General features: G+C 39.5%; 1 protein-coding gene and 1 non-coding gene across 3 annotated transcripts in view; one reads left to right on the top strand and one right to left on the bottom strand.

Annotated features, from left to right (window-relative positions):
• The window catches only part of Rmnd1 (required for meiotic nuclear division 1 homolog), a 43708-nt gene that overhangs the window by 27904 nt on the left and 2901 nt on the right, over window positions 1-12903 (bottom strand). For both annotated transcript variants that reach the window (XM_026399963.2, XM_026399962.2), the window contains exons 2-4: window positions 9568-10085; window positions 2434-2542; window positions 720-795 (exon numbers count right to left, since the gene is read on the bottom strand). In XM_026399963.2, coding sequence (XP_026255748.2) covers window positions 720-795; window positions 2434-2542; window positions 9568-10071 — 689 coding nt within the window. In that variant the 5' untranslated portion in view covers window positions 10072-10085. The remainder of the gene's footprint in view (window positions 1-719; window positions 796-2433; window positions 2543-9567; window positions 10086-12903) is intronic.
• On the top strand, window positions 513-584 carry Trnat-ugu (transfer RNA threonine (anticodon UGU)). The gene has a single exon. It is a non-coding gene; the product is annotated as a tRNA-Thr (tRNA).

Raw genomic sequence — 12903 nt, 5'->3', positions numbered from 1 at the left:
ACAGCAGGGGAGGTGGCATGAGTCCTACACAGGCACTGAGATGACTAGGAGACAGGTACTTTACCTAAACTTCAGTGAATATCCACATTTACAAATAGAGATAAAGCAGGAGAAGACTAGTAGTTGGTCTTTTTTTTTTGGGGGGGGGGGCGCAGAGGATAGAATCCAGTGGTTGCTAAGCAACCACTCTACCCTGAGCCACACCCTCAGCCCCTATTTACTTGTTTTTAAATTTGTTTATTTTGCTGAGCACAGTGGTGCATACTTATAATCCCTGAAATTTTGTGGGATAAAGCAACAAGGACAGCAAGTTCAAAGCGAGCCTGAGCAACTTAGAGGCCTAAGCAATTCAGGGATACAAAATAAAAAATAAAGAGGGCTGGGGATGTGGCTCAGTGGTTAAGCGCCCCTGGGTTCAACCCTGGTACCAAAACAAAACAAAACTTTTCCAAGAGGATTTGCCAGAGGATTCCAGATTTGCTAGATGAAGAAAGAATCAGATGATTGGGTTAGGGATATAGCTCAGTTGGTAGAGTGCTTGCCTTGTATGCACAAGGCCCTGGGTTCAATCCCCAGCACCACCAAAAAAGAGAAAACAAGATTCTGGTCACAAATACATTTTGAACACATGTTCTGTTATGAGAGGTACATGAACCTTTAAAGACTATAGGGACTTGGTCAGGAACTCATTTGCCAACAGGGTTTCCTTCTTGTGTTACCTGAAGAAGAATATTGTTCCAGGATCACCTTCTTTTGCAGAACTTTCCACACCCATCACCAAAATATTTGCTGCATCTGTGGTTTAAAATAATAACAACAACAACAAAACGAGGTCACAAAGTGACACAAGTTTAAAAGTCATCTGTAAATTTTTACAGAAGTGCTTATGACGACTTTGTACTCCAAGGAGACTCAGAACTACAACTAGAATTATCTGCAACTATTTTAAAAATTTAAACCTTTTAAATATTATCAAATACATACCAATATTCATTACTCAGTAGTTAATTTACATATTAGTACAGTAATAGTCCTTGTAAAGTAAATGAATTTTCTGTAATACATTATAAGTAATATTAACATACCAATTAAGATACTATTAGTTATTTACAAACAGTTGTATACAGTTTCCCAACTCTGCAATGCCCAGAGCCACACTGCCGACAGCCTTCAGTGCCCACCATGAATAACCCTAAGCAACTTTTTATCTTAGGGGCTCTGGACATGGCTCTATTAATTCTAATTCTTTTTTGTCATCCAACAGCACAAACACTCTGTTGAGGTCACCAAAGCTGAAAAAGCAAGACATTCAACTGTTTTTTATGTCAATCTATGAGTCTTTAACAAAGAATTTTCTCTGTAGCAGAAAAGTTTTCAACCCTGATATTTTTGCTACTCTGAAGAAAACTCAAGTTTTCTCAGTAGTGGACTATCTTGAGAACCACTGTAAAATTTTCTCCCATCAAAATGTTCTAAGTTATTCATTTTTAAATGTAAAACAGGATATCTTCTCAAGAATCCTACCTGAAACTATCCTAAAATCCTCACTTGTTAATTTTCTTCTTTCTTATACTATATTATATTTTCACTAATTTTGTTGAAGTATTGGACTGGTAATTTATATACTTGGTTTTGGTATTTGTGGATCAGTGGATGCTTTACCACTGAGCTATATCCTCAGCCCCTTTTCTAAATTTTTTTTAAAATTGAGGCAAGGGTCTCACTAATGGACTGGTGAATTTTTTTAAAAGGCCCTTCTACCAATTTCATGGTTTTATAATGCTAAAATAACTTTTTAATGTGACAAAAAAGAAGTAGCATGGGGCTTTGATTTGGGTAAGCATCCACCAAAGGTTTGGTCTTCAGCCCATGATATTATTAGAAGTGCTGGAACCTTAGGAGGTGGCCTGATGGGAGTAGGTTAGGTCACTGCAGGTATGCTCTTGAAAAGGATACTGGCCCTTCTTCTTCCTCTCTTTTCTTCTCACCTTCCCAGGTTCAAGAAGAAGTACCAGCTGTCATGAGTGAGCAGCTGATTCCACACGATCCCACCATGACGTGCCGTCTCATCACAGGTCCAAAGCAATGGCCCAACTGACCGCAGACTAAAACCTCTTAAGTATGGGCCAAAATAAGCCTTTTCTCTTATTATGTTGATATATCTCGAGTATTTGTTATAGCAAAAGACAGATGACTACCGCACACAGCCTTTGATCTTCCCAAGTAATAGTGATCTCATGAATAAATTTAATCTGAGAACCAAATGCTCTATAAACACAATTTCTTTATAAAGACATCTGATATCACTTTTATGATTACAATCCTTTCAACAGAAAGTGAAATGCTAACAAATGCATACTTAGGACAATATCACAGGGAAATTATTTTCTAATACATTTTAACATACTTGGCCCCAGGTTCAAGCAGAAGTACCTCTAGGCAAGCTTGTTACTTCAATGTATCCATGGGCGACCAGCTCTTGAGACAGATTTCCCAGATGGTACTCGTCTGCTGTGGCAAATGCTGTGCAGTGCATCAGGTTCTGTGAGCACAAGGTGGGTTACCAAGAGGCTCAAACATCTGTGATGGCCACTTTATCCCTAACTTAGGGGACCTCATTTGGCAAAGCCAGAACTCAAGTTTTCTGCAAACATCTCAAAAGTTCATACAAGAGAAGGGATAAGTATGAAGACAAAGAAGTTAGAGAGACAAATATCAGCTCATTGACAGAAGCATTTGCTTCTGCTAGCCAAAAAGATGGAATAATGATCCTGAAAGGGAAGCCGTGCTCCAACTGGCAGTGTCTGAAGAGCCCGAGCAGCTTTCCAACCCAGAGTTTCTGACTCTTTCACAACATTAGTATTTGATGTCCTTAAAATCCACAGAATAATTATAATATCTTTATTCTGGCTAATAGTAAACAAAAAAATCTGCAACTCTGAGAACATGTCCTGTCCGTCAGTGCTTTGCTGGGGGTCCTGTCTGCACAGACATGTAGATACCTGTGTGTCCATACCACGTATACACGGTAAGCAATTTGCAGTGATGGTCCAAACTAGTGGGAGGAAGTTAGGTCACTGGGATGTGCCCTTGAAAGGGACACTGGCCCCTCTTCTTTCTCTCTCTTTGCTTCCCAGCCACCATGAGGTAAGCAGCTTCATCTGTCATATGCAGATGTCAGTTTAGTTGACCTAAGCCAGCTTAAAAAAAAAAAAGTCTAATAAAATATAAAAAAAGAATAAAATACAAAATGTCATGGTGCCTTACTCATTGCAAGAGCAAATGTTACTATATGAAGTTTTCTGTCACATATGTGTCTACTTATGTATGTCACTATATATATAAAATGTTGAATATATTTCTCACCAGAGAAGAGGCCAGGAAAGTTTGAAAGCTATCAGCATAAGAATTCAGACAAAAATATGATTGAAATTTTTTAAAAAATCAAGAATAATAATGCCTACTTTATAGGGTTATTTTAAAGTTTAAAAAAGCTGATAAATATGTATTTCTCAGGACTGTTCAATATTTATTGAACTACAGTTGGTCAAAAGAAGTTTAAGAGTCACTAAATGAACAGTTCTTCCTAGGACTTCCTCATCTCAGCTCCTAGGCATTCCCACTCTGAAATTCTGGAGAGGCAGTCTGTGAAGTCCTTCCTTCCTCTAGCTCCTGTTACTTAATTCCTACCCTTTCTCAATTAATGGGCTAACCCTGCTTTGTCTTCTCCTCAGTCTGTTACACAATCAAGTGGCTTAAAAAGCAGCTCAGGAGTAAATGGAAGACTTGAGAAACCACAAAAACTGAAATGTCAAAAAATCAACAAAGTATCTATTCAGAAGCACACCAAGTAATTAGAAAAAAAAACATTAAGTCAGATGAGCTGAAATCAGTGGAGAATGATGAGGTAGCCCCCTCCTGCAGTGAGCTACTTCCCATAGCCACACGTGGAAGAACACACGCGCACACACACCACACACAGACAAGCTTCAGAGACCAGGTAGTCACTGGAGGGCAAGAATAGGACGGACATGGCCTAGACCTGCCTGGCTTCATGGAGCTTAAGCTGGCTGAGAGAAAGGGAGTCTTGTCAACCCATCAGGTAAGGCACAGCGCTACTCAGTAAGACCTGGCAGATTTGATGTGGCCTGCTGGACAAAATCACAGCATGTTAGGGTGGGTGCCTTCTCTGACTGCGACTGATAATAAGACCGGTTTCAGCTGAGCAGGGGGGAGGCGCAAAAAGGAGAAGACAGAAGATAACAACAGTCCAAGGCCAGTCCACGAGGATTAGCCTGTAACTGTGCTGAACATAGTGAGCTCCGACAGCCACCCAAGTTGGTCTTCATAGCATTTCTAAGATGGGAGTCACAAGTCAACAATGAATTGAGAGATTTCACACAAAATCCACATTTCCCTACCATCTTTTGCCTAAGTGGAGATCCGGCCACCATGGGCTAGGGCTGAGTAGCGGGCCCAGGTCACAACCACACAGTCCTTACCTCAAATGTCTCATATCTGCTTTATTTTTGTAACTGGACTAGCCCACATGTGCTAAAAAATGCATGCTATTTTGAACTTTCAAAGAGTGGGTGGAACACAGGAAGTCATTCAATCACTATTTCTACGAGAACATACATTCTTTAACATTACCTCTTTTTCCATAGCCATTCTAAGTCTGAAGGTTGTCACCTTTTCTTTTTCTCAGTATCTTCTATTTAGTTTGGCTCAAAGAGCTCTTCAATGTCACAGGTGTTAACAGGGCTCACCATACTCCTCTTAAGTTGTGGCCTTCTAATAACAGACAATTCACAAGTTTTGAAACTTGGCTTTTTTGACATTTGTTTTGGTTTTGATTCCAAATTTCAATTTTTCATGTGAGACCATTTGGAAAAGGAAAAGAGAACCATGGAGTGCCTTGTCACCACCTTTTTTCTTTGTGGTACTGGGCACTCTACCATTCAGCCACACCTCCAACCCTGCTCTAAGTTGCCCAGGCTGGCCTCAAACTTACAACTCTCCTGACTCAGCCTCCCAAGTGGCTGGGATCACTGGTGTGTGCCACTTCACCTGGCCATATCTCCCACTGTTAATTAAAGGTGCTGTTACTGTATGAGAAACTTTTTTCCTGGTTTTTTACAGTGAATCCTTATTTATTAAGCATTAGTTACATGTACGTATGTAAAGCAAATTTTGGATTTTAGCTTGGGGATAAATAACTTGTTCTTTAATAGATGGACCAAATCAACCCAAAATAGTTACTGGATTTAGGCCCCAAATTTAGGCCTATGTTAAAACATTGAACCACTGTATTTCTGTATGTTTTGTTTCTATGGCCACAGAAGACATGTTCCAGCAGATGGGGCTAGAAATCTATACAAGATTCTTACACTAACAGCACCACATGCTCTGAAAAAATTTTTTATTCATACACTATTACTGAAGAAAAAATAGTATATGATCACAACCTTATTTCTATTTTACTATTATTCTTGGATAAACTTTTATTTGGTCTTTGTCCTTGGCTCCTGGCACAGGGCTCCTAAACCCTGGTAATTTCCTAAGGGATACCGGGTGATAGGAACATTTTTTGTTGTAATATTTGGTATCTGCCTTGGGTTTTTGGCACACAGCTTCCAAATCCCCTGAAGATTCTCAAGGATAGGTACACCTTTTGCTCCAATAAGGTGATTCTTGGTGGGCTCTGGGATAGCTTCAGGATGGGGACTGGTTGCCAGAAACAACAAACCTTGAATAGAAGCTTGCAACTTTCAGGCCCTCCTCTCAAATTCAGTGAACCTCTTCACCTGGAGGTTCATGAGTCGTAGTAAATGTATCTAAATTGTTCCCGAGTTCTGGAGCCATTCAAGCAAACTCCAAACTCAAGAAGGTAGACATGGGAACCCGATTTATAACCTGGGACTTGGGGCTGGTGTCTGAAGTGGGAGGCAGTTCTACCAGACTGAGTTCACTCTTACTAACTCCATACAGGGTCACAACTGAACTGAATTGTAAGACATCTTACTAGCATCTAGAGAGTTGGAGAATTCATTGATGGAGGAAAAAATGCCCCATATTTTGTTGTCAGAAGTACTGTGAGGCCTGGTGTTACACACCTGTAATCCCAGCAGCTTGGGAAGCTGAGGCAGGAGGATCCTGAGTTCAAAGCTAGCCTCAGCAAAATCGAGGCACTAAGCAACTCAGTGAGATCCTGTCACTTAATAAAATACAAAATAGGGCTGGGGATGTGGCTCAGTGATTGAGTGCCCCTGAGTTCAATTCCCGGTACCCCCCCCCCAAAATACTGTGACTATAAACAGACTGTACTTAATAAGGAAAATATGCATTTTTATTGCTACACACTGAATGTAGATCAAAGTTACAAAATACAGATACAAATACAGATATAAATTATATTACTAGTAAATGCTTTAGTGGGCTGGGGTTGTGGCTCAGTGGTAGAGTGCCTGCCTAGCACATTCGAGGCCCTGGGTTTGATCCTCAGCACCACATAAAAATAAACAAATAAAATAAAGGTATTTCCAATGACAACTAAAAAATAAATCTTAAAAATGCTTTATCTTATAAACTTTTTGGCTACAACCTATAATGAGAAATCAGATTATATACTCAATACATATATGTACATAAAACCAATAACTGCCATAGAAACTTCATAAATCAGTTATTTTTCTTTTATCATAGCAAATGCATTCCGGTATTTTCTACGCTATTCCTTTTTCTGTAAAAAAAAAGTTAATTTTATAACATGCTATGAGGTCAGTCTGAAAAACACTAATGGGTGTTCCATCATTCTCCCTCTAATGTCAGTCTCCATGCTGCTCAGGCCAGTGAGTCTCACCCTCTGGCAATCTGCTCCTGAAAGACAGGACATGTTCAAGAGCACTGCCATTGCTCTTCTGCTGAATTACAAGCCATACTCAGCTATCACAGCAGGTTATGATTTCCATAAATGAGACCGGGTAGAGATTTAATTCCAATCTGGAGGGTGACTGAAACCTCAGGCAATTCCAAATACTTGCTCTAGAGCAAGTGTGGGAACAAGAGGAAGCGGACATGCTTCCTGACACTAAGCAGAGGCCTTGCCCTGTCTCAGTCAAAGGTGATGGAAAGGGTTGCCCTGTAACAAAGAAGTCACCAGTCCTATGACATTCACAGGAAAATGGAATAGCCCTCAACTTGGGGCAGAAAAAAAGGAAGCCTTGTGTCCTAGGGACAGACTACTTAGTCATGCCTGAAGACTGATCTTCCTGTGAAAGGTAAAATACTCAGAAAACAAAGCTCCACACTTATACTACTTCAGATCACTTCGAAATATAATATTTTATCTTTATTTTCCTTACCAAATGGGCTTAAATGGAAACTCAAAATTTAAAAGCAACACACTCTGGTTTTGCGAAACTCCTAATGAAGTCACTATTACATAACACAATGTGGCCTCTGAAAAGACCCACAAAATAAACACCATTTCTATTAAGACATCATCTACTTATATCTACCTCCCTCCATGCAACCACAACTCAGATGAAAAGAAATGTACAACCCCTGATGATTGCCTCTGTTTTAATTACTGGATGTCTCAAAACTAAATGCTCAAATAGATTGTTCTTACTAAGTCCCTGATAAAATGTCTCTGTTCACATTAAATGTTTGCTTTTAAATTTGAATGTTTTTATTATCTCATTTGAAACTGTGTTGAATTTTTAAAATTCAAATCCTTTTGTGGAAAGAAACAGGAAAAAAGAAAATCCTAAAGAAAAATAAAAAATGGAATTCAGGAAAACGGCTTCTAAATCTAAGGACAGCCTAAGGAAACGGAGCCTCATTGGAGGTTCACAATGAGTAATGATAAAAAAAGGCGACACCTTCAACAGCATCAGCTTCTTCACAAGAAACTCAATGCACTGTGCAGGTACACCTGACAAGAGAAAAATGAGTTGCTCTTCCTCTGGGATCTTCCATTCAGGTTTTGATCCTTAGTGTCATCTCTGTCCCCTGAATGCTCAAATTCCCAGACCAACCCAAGCTCTTGGAAAAGAGGGGTGTGAGAGCAGCTTCTGCACACATGACTGTCTTTTATATTTTGGGTGTAGAGAAACAACACAAATAGAGAAAACAACCCAGGACCCAAACCAAAAATCATTCATGAACTCATAATGACATCATCTGATGATTAGACATGAAGGGACTGTGAGCTGCATAGTAAAAATACACACATACACACACAAACTGAACATGCTCAGAATTGAACATGCTTAGAATCAAAGTTTGAAGACAGACATTCTAACCTGCTTTTTAGTAGCTTCAGAAGATCTAATCAGGTTTTAAATATTTACATTTTTTAAAGTTTTTGAAATAGGTATTACTACATTGCCTAGGCTGGCATCAAACTCTTGGGCTCAAGTGATTGTTGATCCTCCTGCCACAACCTCCCAAGTAGCTAGGACTATAGGCCTGTGCTACTAGGCCCAACTCGATATTCCTGTTTTTTTTTTTTTTTTTTTTGGCAGGGGCAGGGTAGTGGGGATTGAACTCAGAGGCACTCCACCACTGAACCAGATCCCCACCCCTATTTTGTATTCTATTTATAGACAGGGTCTCACTGAGTTGCTTAGCACTTCACTTTTGCTAAGGCTGGCTTTGAACTTTTTTTTTTTTTTTTAATATTTATTACTTGTCGATAGACCTTTATTTTCTTTACTTATTCACGGGTGGTTCTGAGAATCGAACCCAGTGCCTCACATGGGCTAGGAAAGCATACTATCACTGAGTTAGAACTCCAGCCCTGGCTTTGAACTCTTGATCCTTCTGCCTCAGTTTACAGAGCCACTGGGATTACACTGTGCCGGGCTCTATTTTTAATGTTGATGACTATTGACATTAAAGATTTCATTACCTCTTTTCCATGCTTTCCAACTTAACAAACATTAAATACAAGGCATAGTTCTTGGTATTACGCAAAACACAAAGGTCAAAAAAAGTGTCTAATCCTGACCTTAACTGTTTATCACTTAGAGGAGAAATGCAAATTGCTGCTAAAAAATTCCCAGAAACCTCTTAGCAGTGAGTAAAACACCCTCTTGAACCTTCAGAAGGTAAAAAAGAGAAAACCCTCTTGCTCCTTGCTTTTTGAGTTCACCTTGCCACATCATTGCACCACCTGTCTGCATAGTTACACCTTTTAAATAAGATGAAGAATTTCCAGATTGATTTTTTGAAAAAATAGATGCTTTTTGTAGTCCCATTCTCAGATTGGAATTAATGCTGTTTTCCAAAGGCCAATAACTTTTTCTTAGGCCAATAATTAACCCTTTCATAAACTATATTTTTATCTTTTATTGCCTATATTTTGTCATTATGGATATCATAAATTCTTTTAAGATTTTGACTCTGTTTGGATTAATTAGGCTTCAAAGATCTTAAAAGAAATTCTGAGTTGGTTGCCAGCTCTCTTGCATTAGGGGCAGGGCTGCATTGCAACACATGCTCTTTTAGAGAATAAGCAATGAGTGATAAACACAAGTGCCAGAGCCACACAGGGTTTACCTCGCTCACAGAGAGAACTGGAAGGTTGGTCCGGGATGGCTGCCTGGTCCTGGATGCTTTCAGTGGTCTCTTGATCTGTGGAAAGTCTTGCTTTGGAACAACTGTTTCAGTTGAAGTAGATGAACAATGCCTCTTTAATATTTTTATAAACCACTTAGAACCTAATAGATTAGGTTTGTGGGTCCCCTTCCTGTGAGCAGGATACGATTTCATGGATGGAAGACCTGCTTTCTCATGCTGGCAATATACAGTATTTAATGGACAGAGTTTGGTTATATCTGATATTTTCCAGTTCATTTCCAGGATCTGGGGCTCATTCAAACCACCAGCTGCTGCAACAGGAAAGAATGAATCCAAGTTTTGGTGTACTGTCAGGGGGTTGCTGCATATTTTATCCTCAAGTTCCTTGAGCGGTAACGTTAGATGAACAAGTCTTCGGCACTGATGTACTTTTGATAATACACTGTGGGATCTGGCCAGGGCTCTGAGAAATCTGGCAGGCATTACCACATCCCACGCTGAAAGAAAAAGATTTCAGATTTCAAGTTGGTTTTGTTTCCTTAGTGTTTTAAAATTATATTTAGGTATAATTTCTCTATGAAATAAGCTTATTTCTTTTAAAATATGTGAAACAGAAAATCTTAACCTAATTATAATAGAACAACAAGTTTAAAAAATATACACATGTGTATGGCTGGGAGTATAGCTCAGTGGTAGAACACTTGCCGGCCACCAATAAGGCCCTGGTTCAACCCCTAGCACTGGAGAAAATAAGTACACATGGAACATTATGAGATTAAAAAATTACTCACACACACACACACACAAACAATTTTCTTAATTTACTTCAATAGCATTTCATTTAAAAGAATCCATACTTACAAATTCATTTTAAAAAAGAAAAAAAAAAGCTGGGTGCAGTGGTGCATACCTGTAATCTCAGAGATTTGGGAGGCTAAGGATTGAGAGTTCAAAGCCAGGCTTGCAATTTAGCGAGGCCCTAAGCAACTCAGTGAGACCACGTCTGTAAATAAAAAATTTTTTTAAAGGGTTGGGGGTGGTGGGGTATAGCTCAGTTGGTAGAGTGCCTGCTTTGCTTGTACAAGGCCCTAAGTTGATCCCCAGCACCACAAAAACAACAACAACAAAAAACAGAAAATGGGTTGGGATTGTGGCTCAGTGGTAGTACACTCGCCTAGCATGTGTGAGGCACTGGGTTTGATTCTCAGCACTACGTACAAATAAATAAAATAAAGCTCCATCAACAACCAAAAAAAAAGGTGGGGGGGGCTTGGGTATGTGGCTCAGTGGTTAAGCGCCCCTGGGTTTAATCCTTGGTACCAAAACCAAAACAAACAAACAAAAAAAAAACTTTTATTCAACCTTACAGTGAGATAAGCAACTGGCTGAGGCCAAGGATGTCTCCACGAATGGACGAGTGTCCCTGCCATCAAGGTGCTCTCCTCTCTTGGAAGAGACAGGCATTTTCATCTGCTCACCATAATTTCATAGAATAAACCCCACCACTGAGCTGTGGTCCTCTAAATATGTGTTCTTTCAAAAGTAAGCCTATGGATCAATAACAGTTCTTAAAAGAAAAAAAGTTAGGTGGTACAGACTCAAGTATGGACCCATGACTTCAGAATTCACAGTCCAGCACAGGACACAGAGTGTGATGTGCAAACACTACGGGGTCTGGAGAAGGGAGTGTGTGGGATGAGAAGCAGTGTGGCACAGTCACTATGGGGACATCTGAACTGGGTCTTGAAAGGGCAGAGGGATCAGCAAATCTAACAGACCAGGTACAATGTATTATTTATCTGACAAACAGACTGTAACTTCAGGGGAGGGAGCAGGGAGCTGAATGAGAAGAGGACGGAAAAGGAGCCAGAAGCAGATTCCAAGAGGATTCATTAGATGATCCTATGGAGTTTCTTTTTCTTTTTTTTTTTTTTTTTAGGTTTGAACCCAGGGGCACTCAACCACTGAACAACATCCTTAGCTCTTTTTTATATTTTAGAGACCTCACTGAGTTGCTTAGGCCTCGCTAAATTGCTGAAGCTGACTCTGAACTTTCGATCCTCCTGCCTCAGCCTCCCTGGAGGCTGGGAATATAGGTGTGCCCCACCATGCCAGGCCATCCTATGGAGTATCTATGGACAGAGGGAAACCAGAACTTTTAATTGAGATCCACAGGTCAGATGTGTTTCAGAAAAATGTCTTTGGTAAAAAAGCAAAGGAGTTACTGAGACAGACTAAGACATTACTTTCTACATATCAAGTGCTCTATGTTATCTTACAATAACCCAATGAAGCATTTTACAGATGAGAAAACTGAGGTTCACAGAAGTTAATTGGTTAGCAAGTCACTACGCTGTATTGCCTCCCTCAAGAAAAATAGGGACAATTATGAATCACAGTTATGTTTACGAGGTAGAACCTGCTGCTTTCAAATATCTTCAAAAGTTGTTATTCTGTTAGTTTTCCTCAAATTAGGTAATATAGTTCACCTTTAATTAGAACTATCCCCTGCTAGTATAATAAGTACATTTTGGAGAAACTATAAAACATTTTAGAAATCTGTACACAGAACTGGATTCTTTCACTGTCTCTGATCACATTCTTTACCTCCACATTCTAACTGTTTTAATATGGGAGCTATGTGAAACCCTCCACAAAAATGTAAAACTACACGACAAAGGAGAAGTATGTTTTCTCTGTAGCTTTGCTGAGAAACACACAGATCCCCCCCACACACACACACACAAATTTTAGGCATTGCTAAAAACCAGAATGCATTAGAGGTAAGTGAAATTTGAATTGCATGAACTAGAGATAAAAAAGTATACCAGATTTAAAAATTTACCCTAACATTACAAAAGCACATAATAATAAATTACATACATTATAACTCTTGGTGGCTTCTGTTACCTGTGCAGGTCAGCAGTGAAAATGAGCCTTCTGATGCCCTGGCCTCTGAGCTCTGACCTCTTTTTCTGGGTGACCTTGTTTTCCACTCTCACCCAGCAGTTCACTCCCACAATCACATGTTCTGATCTATTCAGTGGCACCCAGCCAGCACATGTGTCTACTAAGTAACTGAAATGAGGCTAGTATAGACTCAGACTTCATTTTAAAAAAGGAAAATGTCTCGATAATTTTTATATTGTCTACTTGTTGACATAATACTTTTTGATATAGTTGGCTAAATAAAATACGTTGTTAAATTGTCATTTATTTTTACTATTGTCAATGCAGTTTCTAGAATGCTTAGGATTTGTGGCATGCATATTTCTCTTGGACAGTGCCCTCTAAATCTGCTACCATCCCTGAGTG

This window comes from Urocitellus parryii, chromosome 8 (genome assembly GCF_045843805.1).
Source record: "Urocitellus parryii isolate mUroPar1 chromosome 8, mUroPar1.hap1, whole genome shotgun sequence".
In the NCBI taxonomy this organism is placed as follows: Eukaryota; Metazoa; Chordata; class Mammalia; order Rodentia; family Sciuridae; genus Urocitellus; species Urocitellus parryii.
The sequence above is the reverse complement of the archived record's forward strand: the minus strand, read 5'-3'. Positions and strand labels throughout refer to the sequence as shown.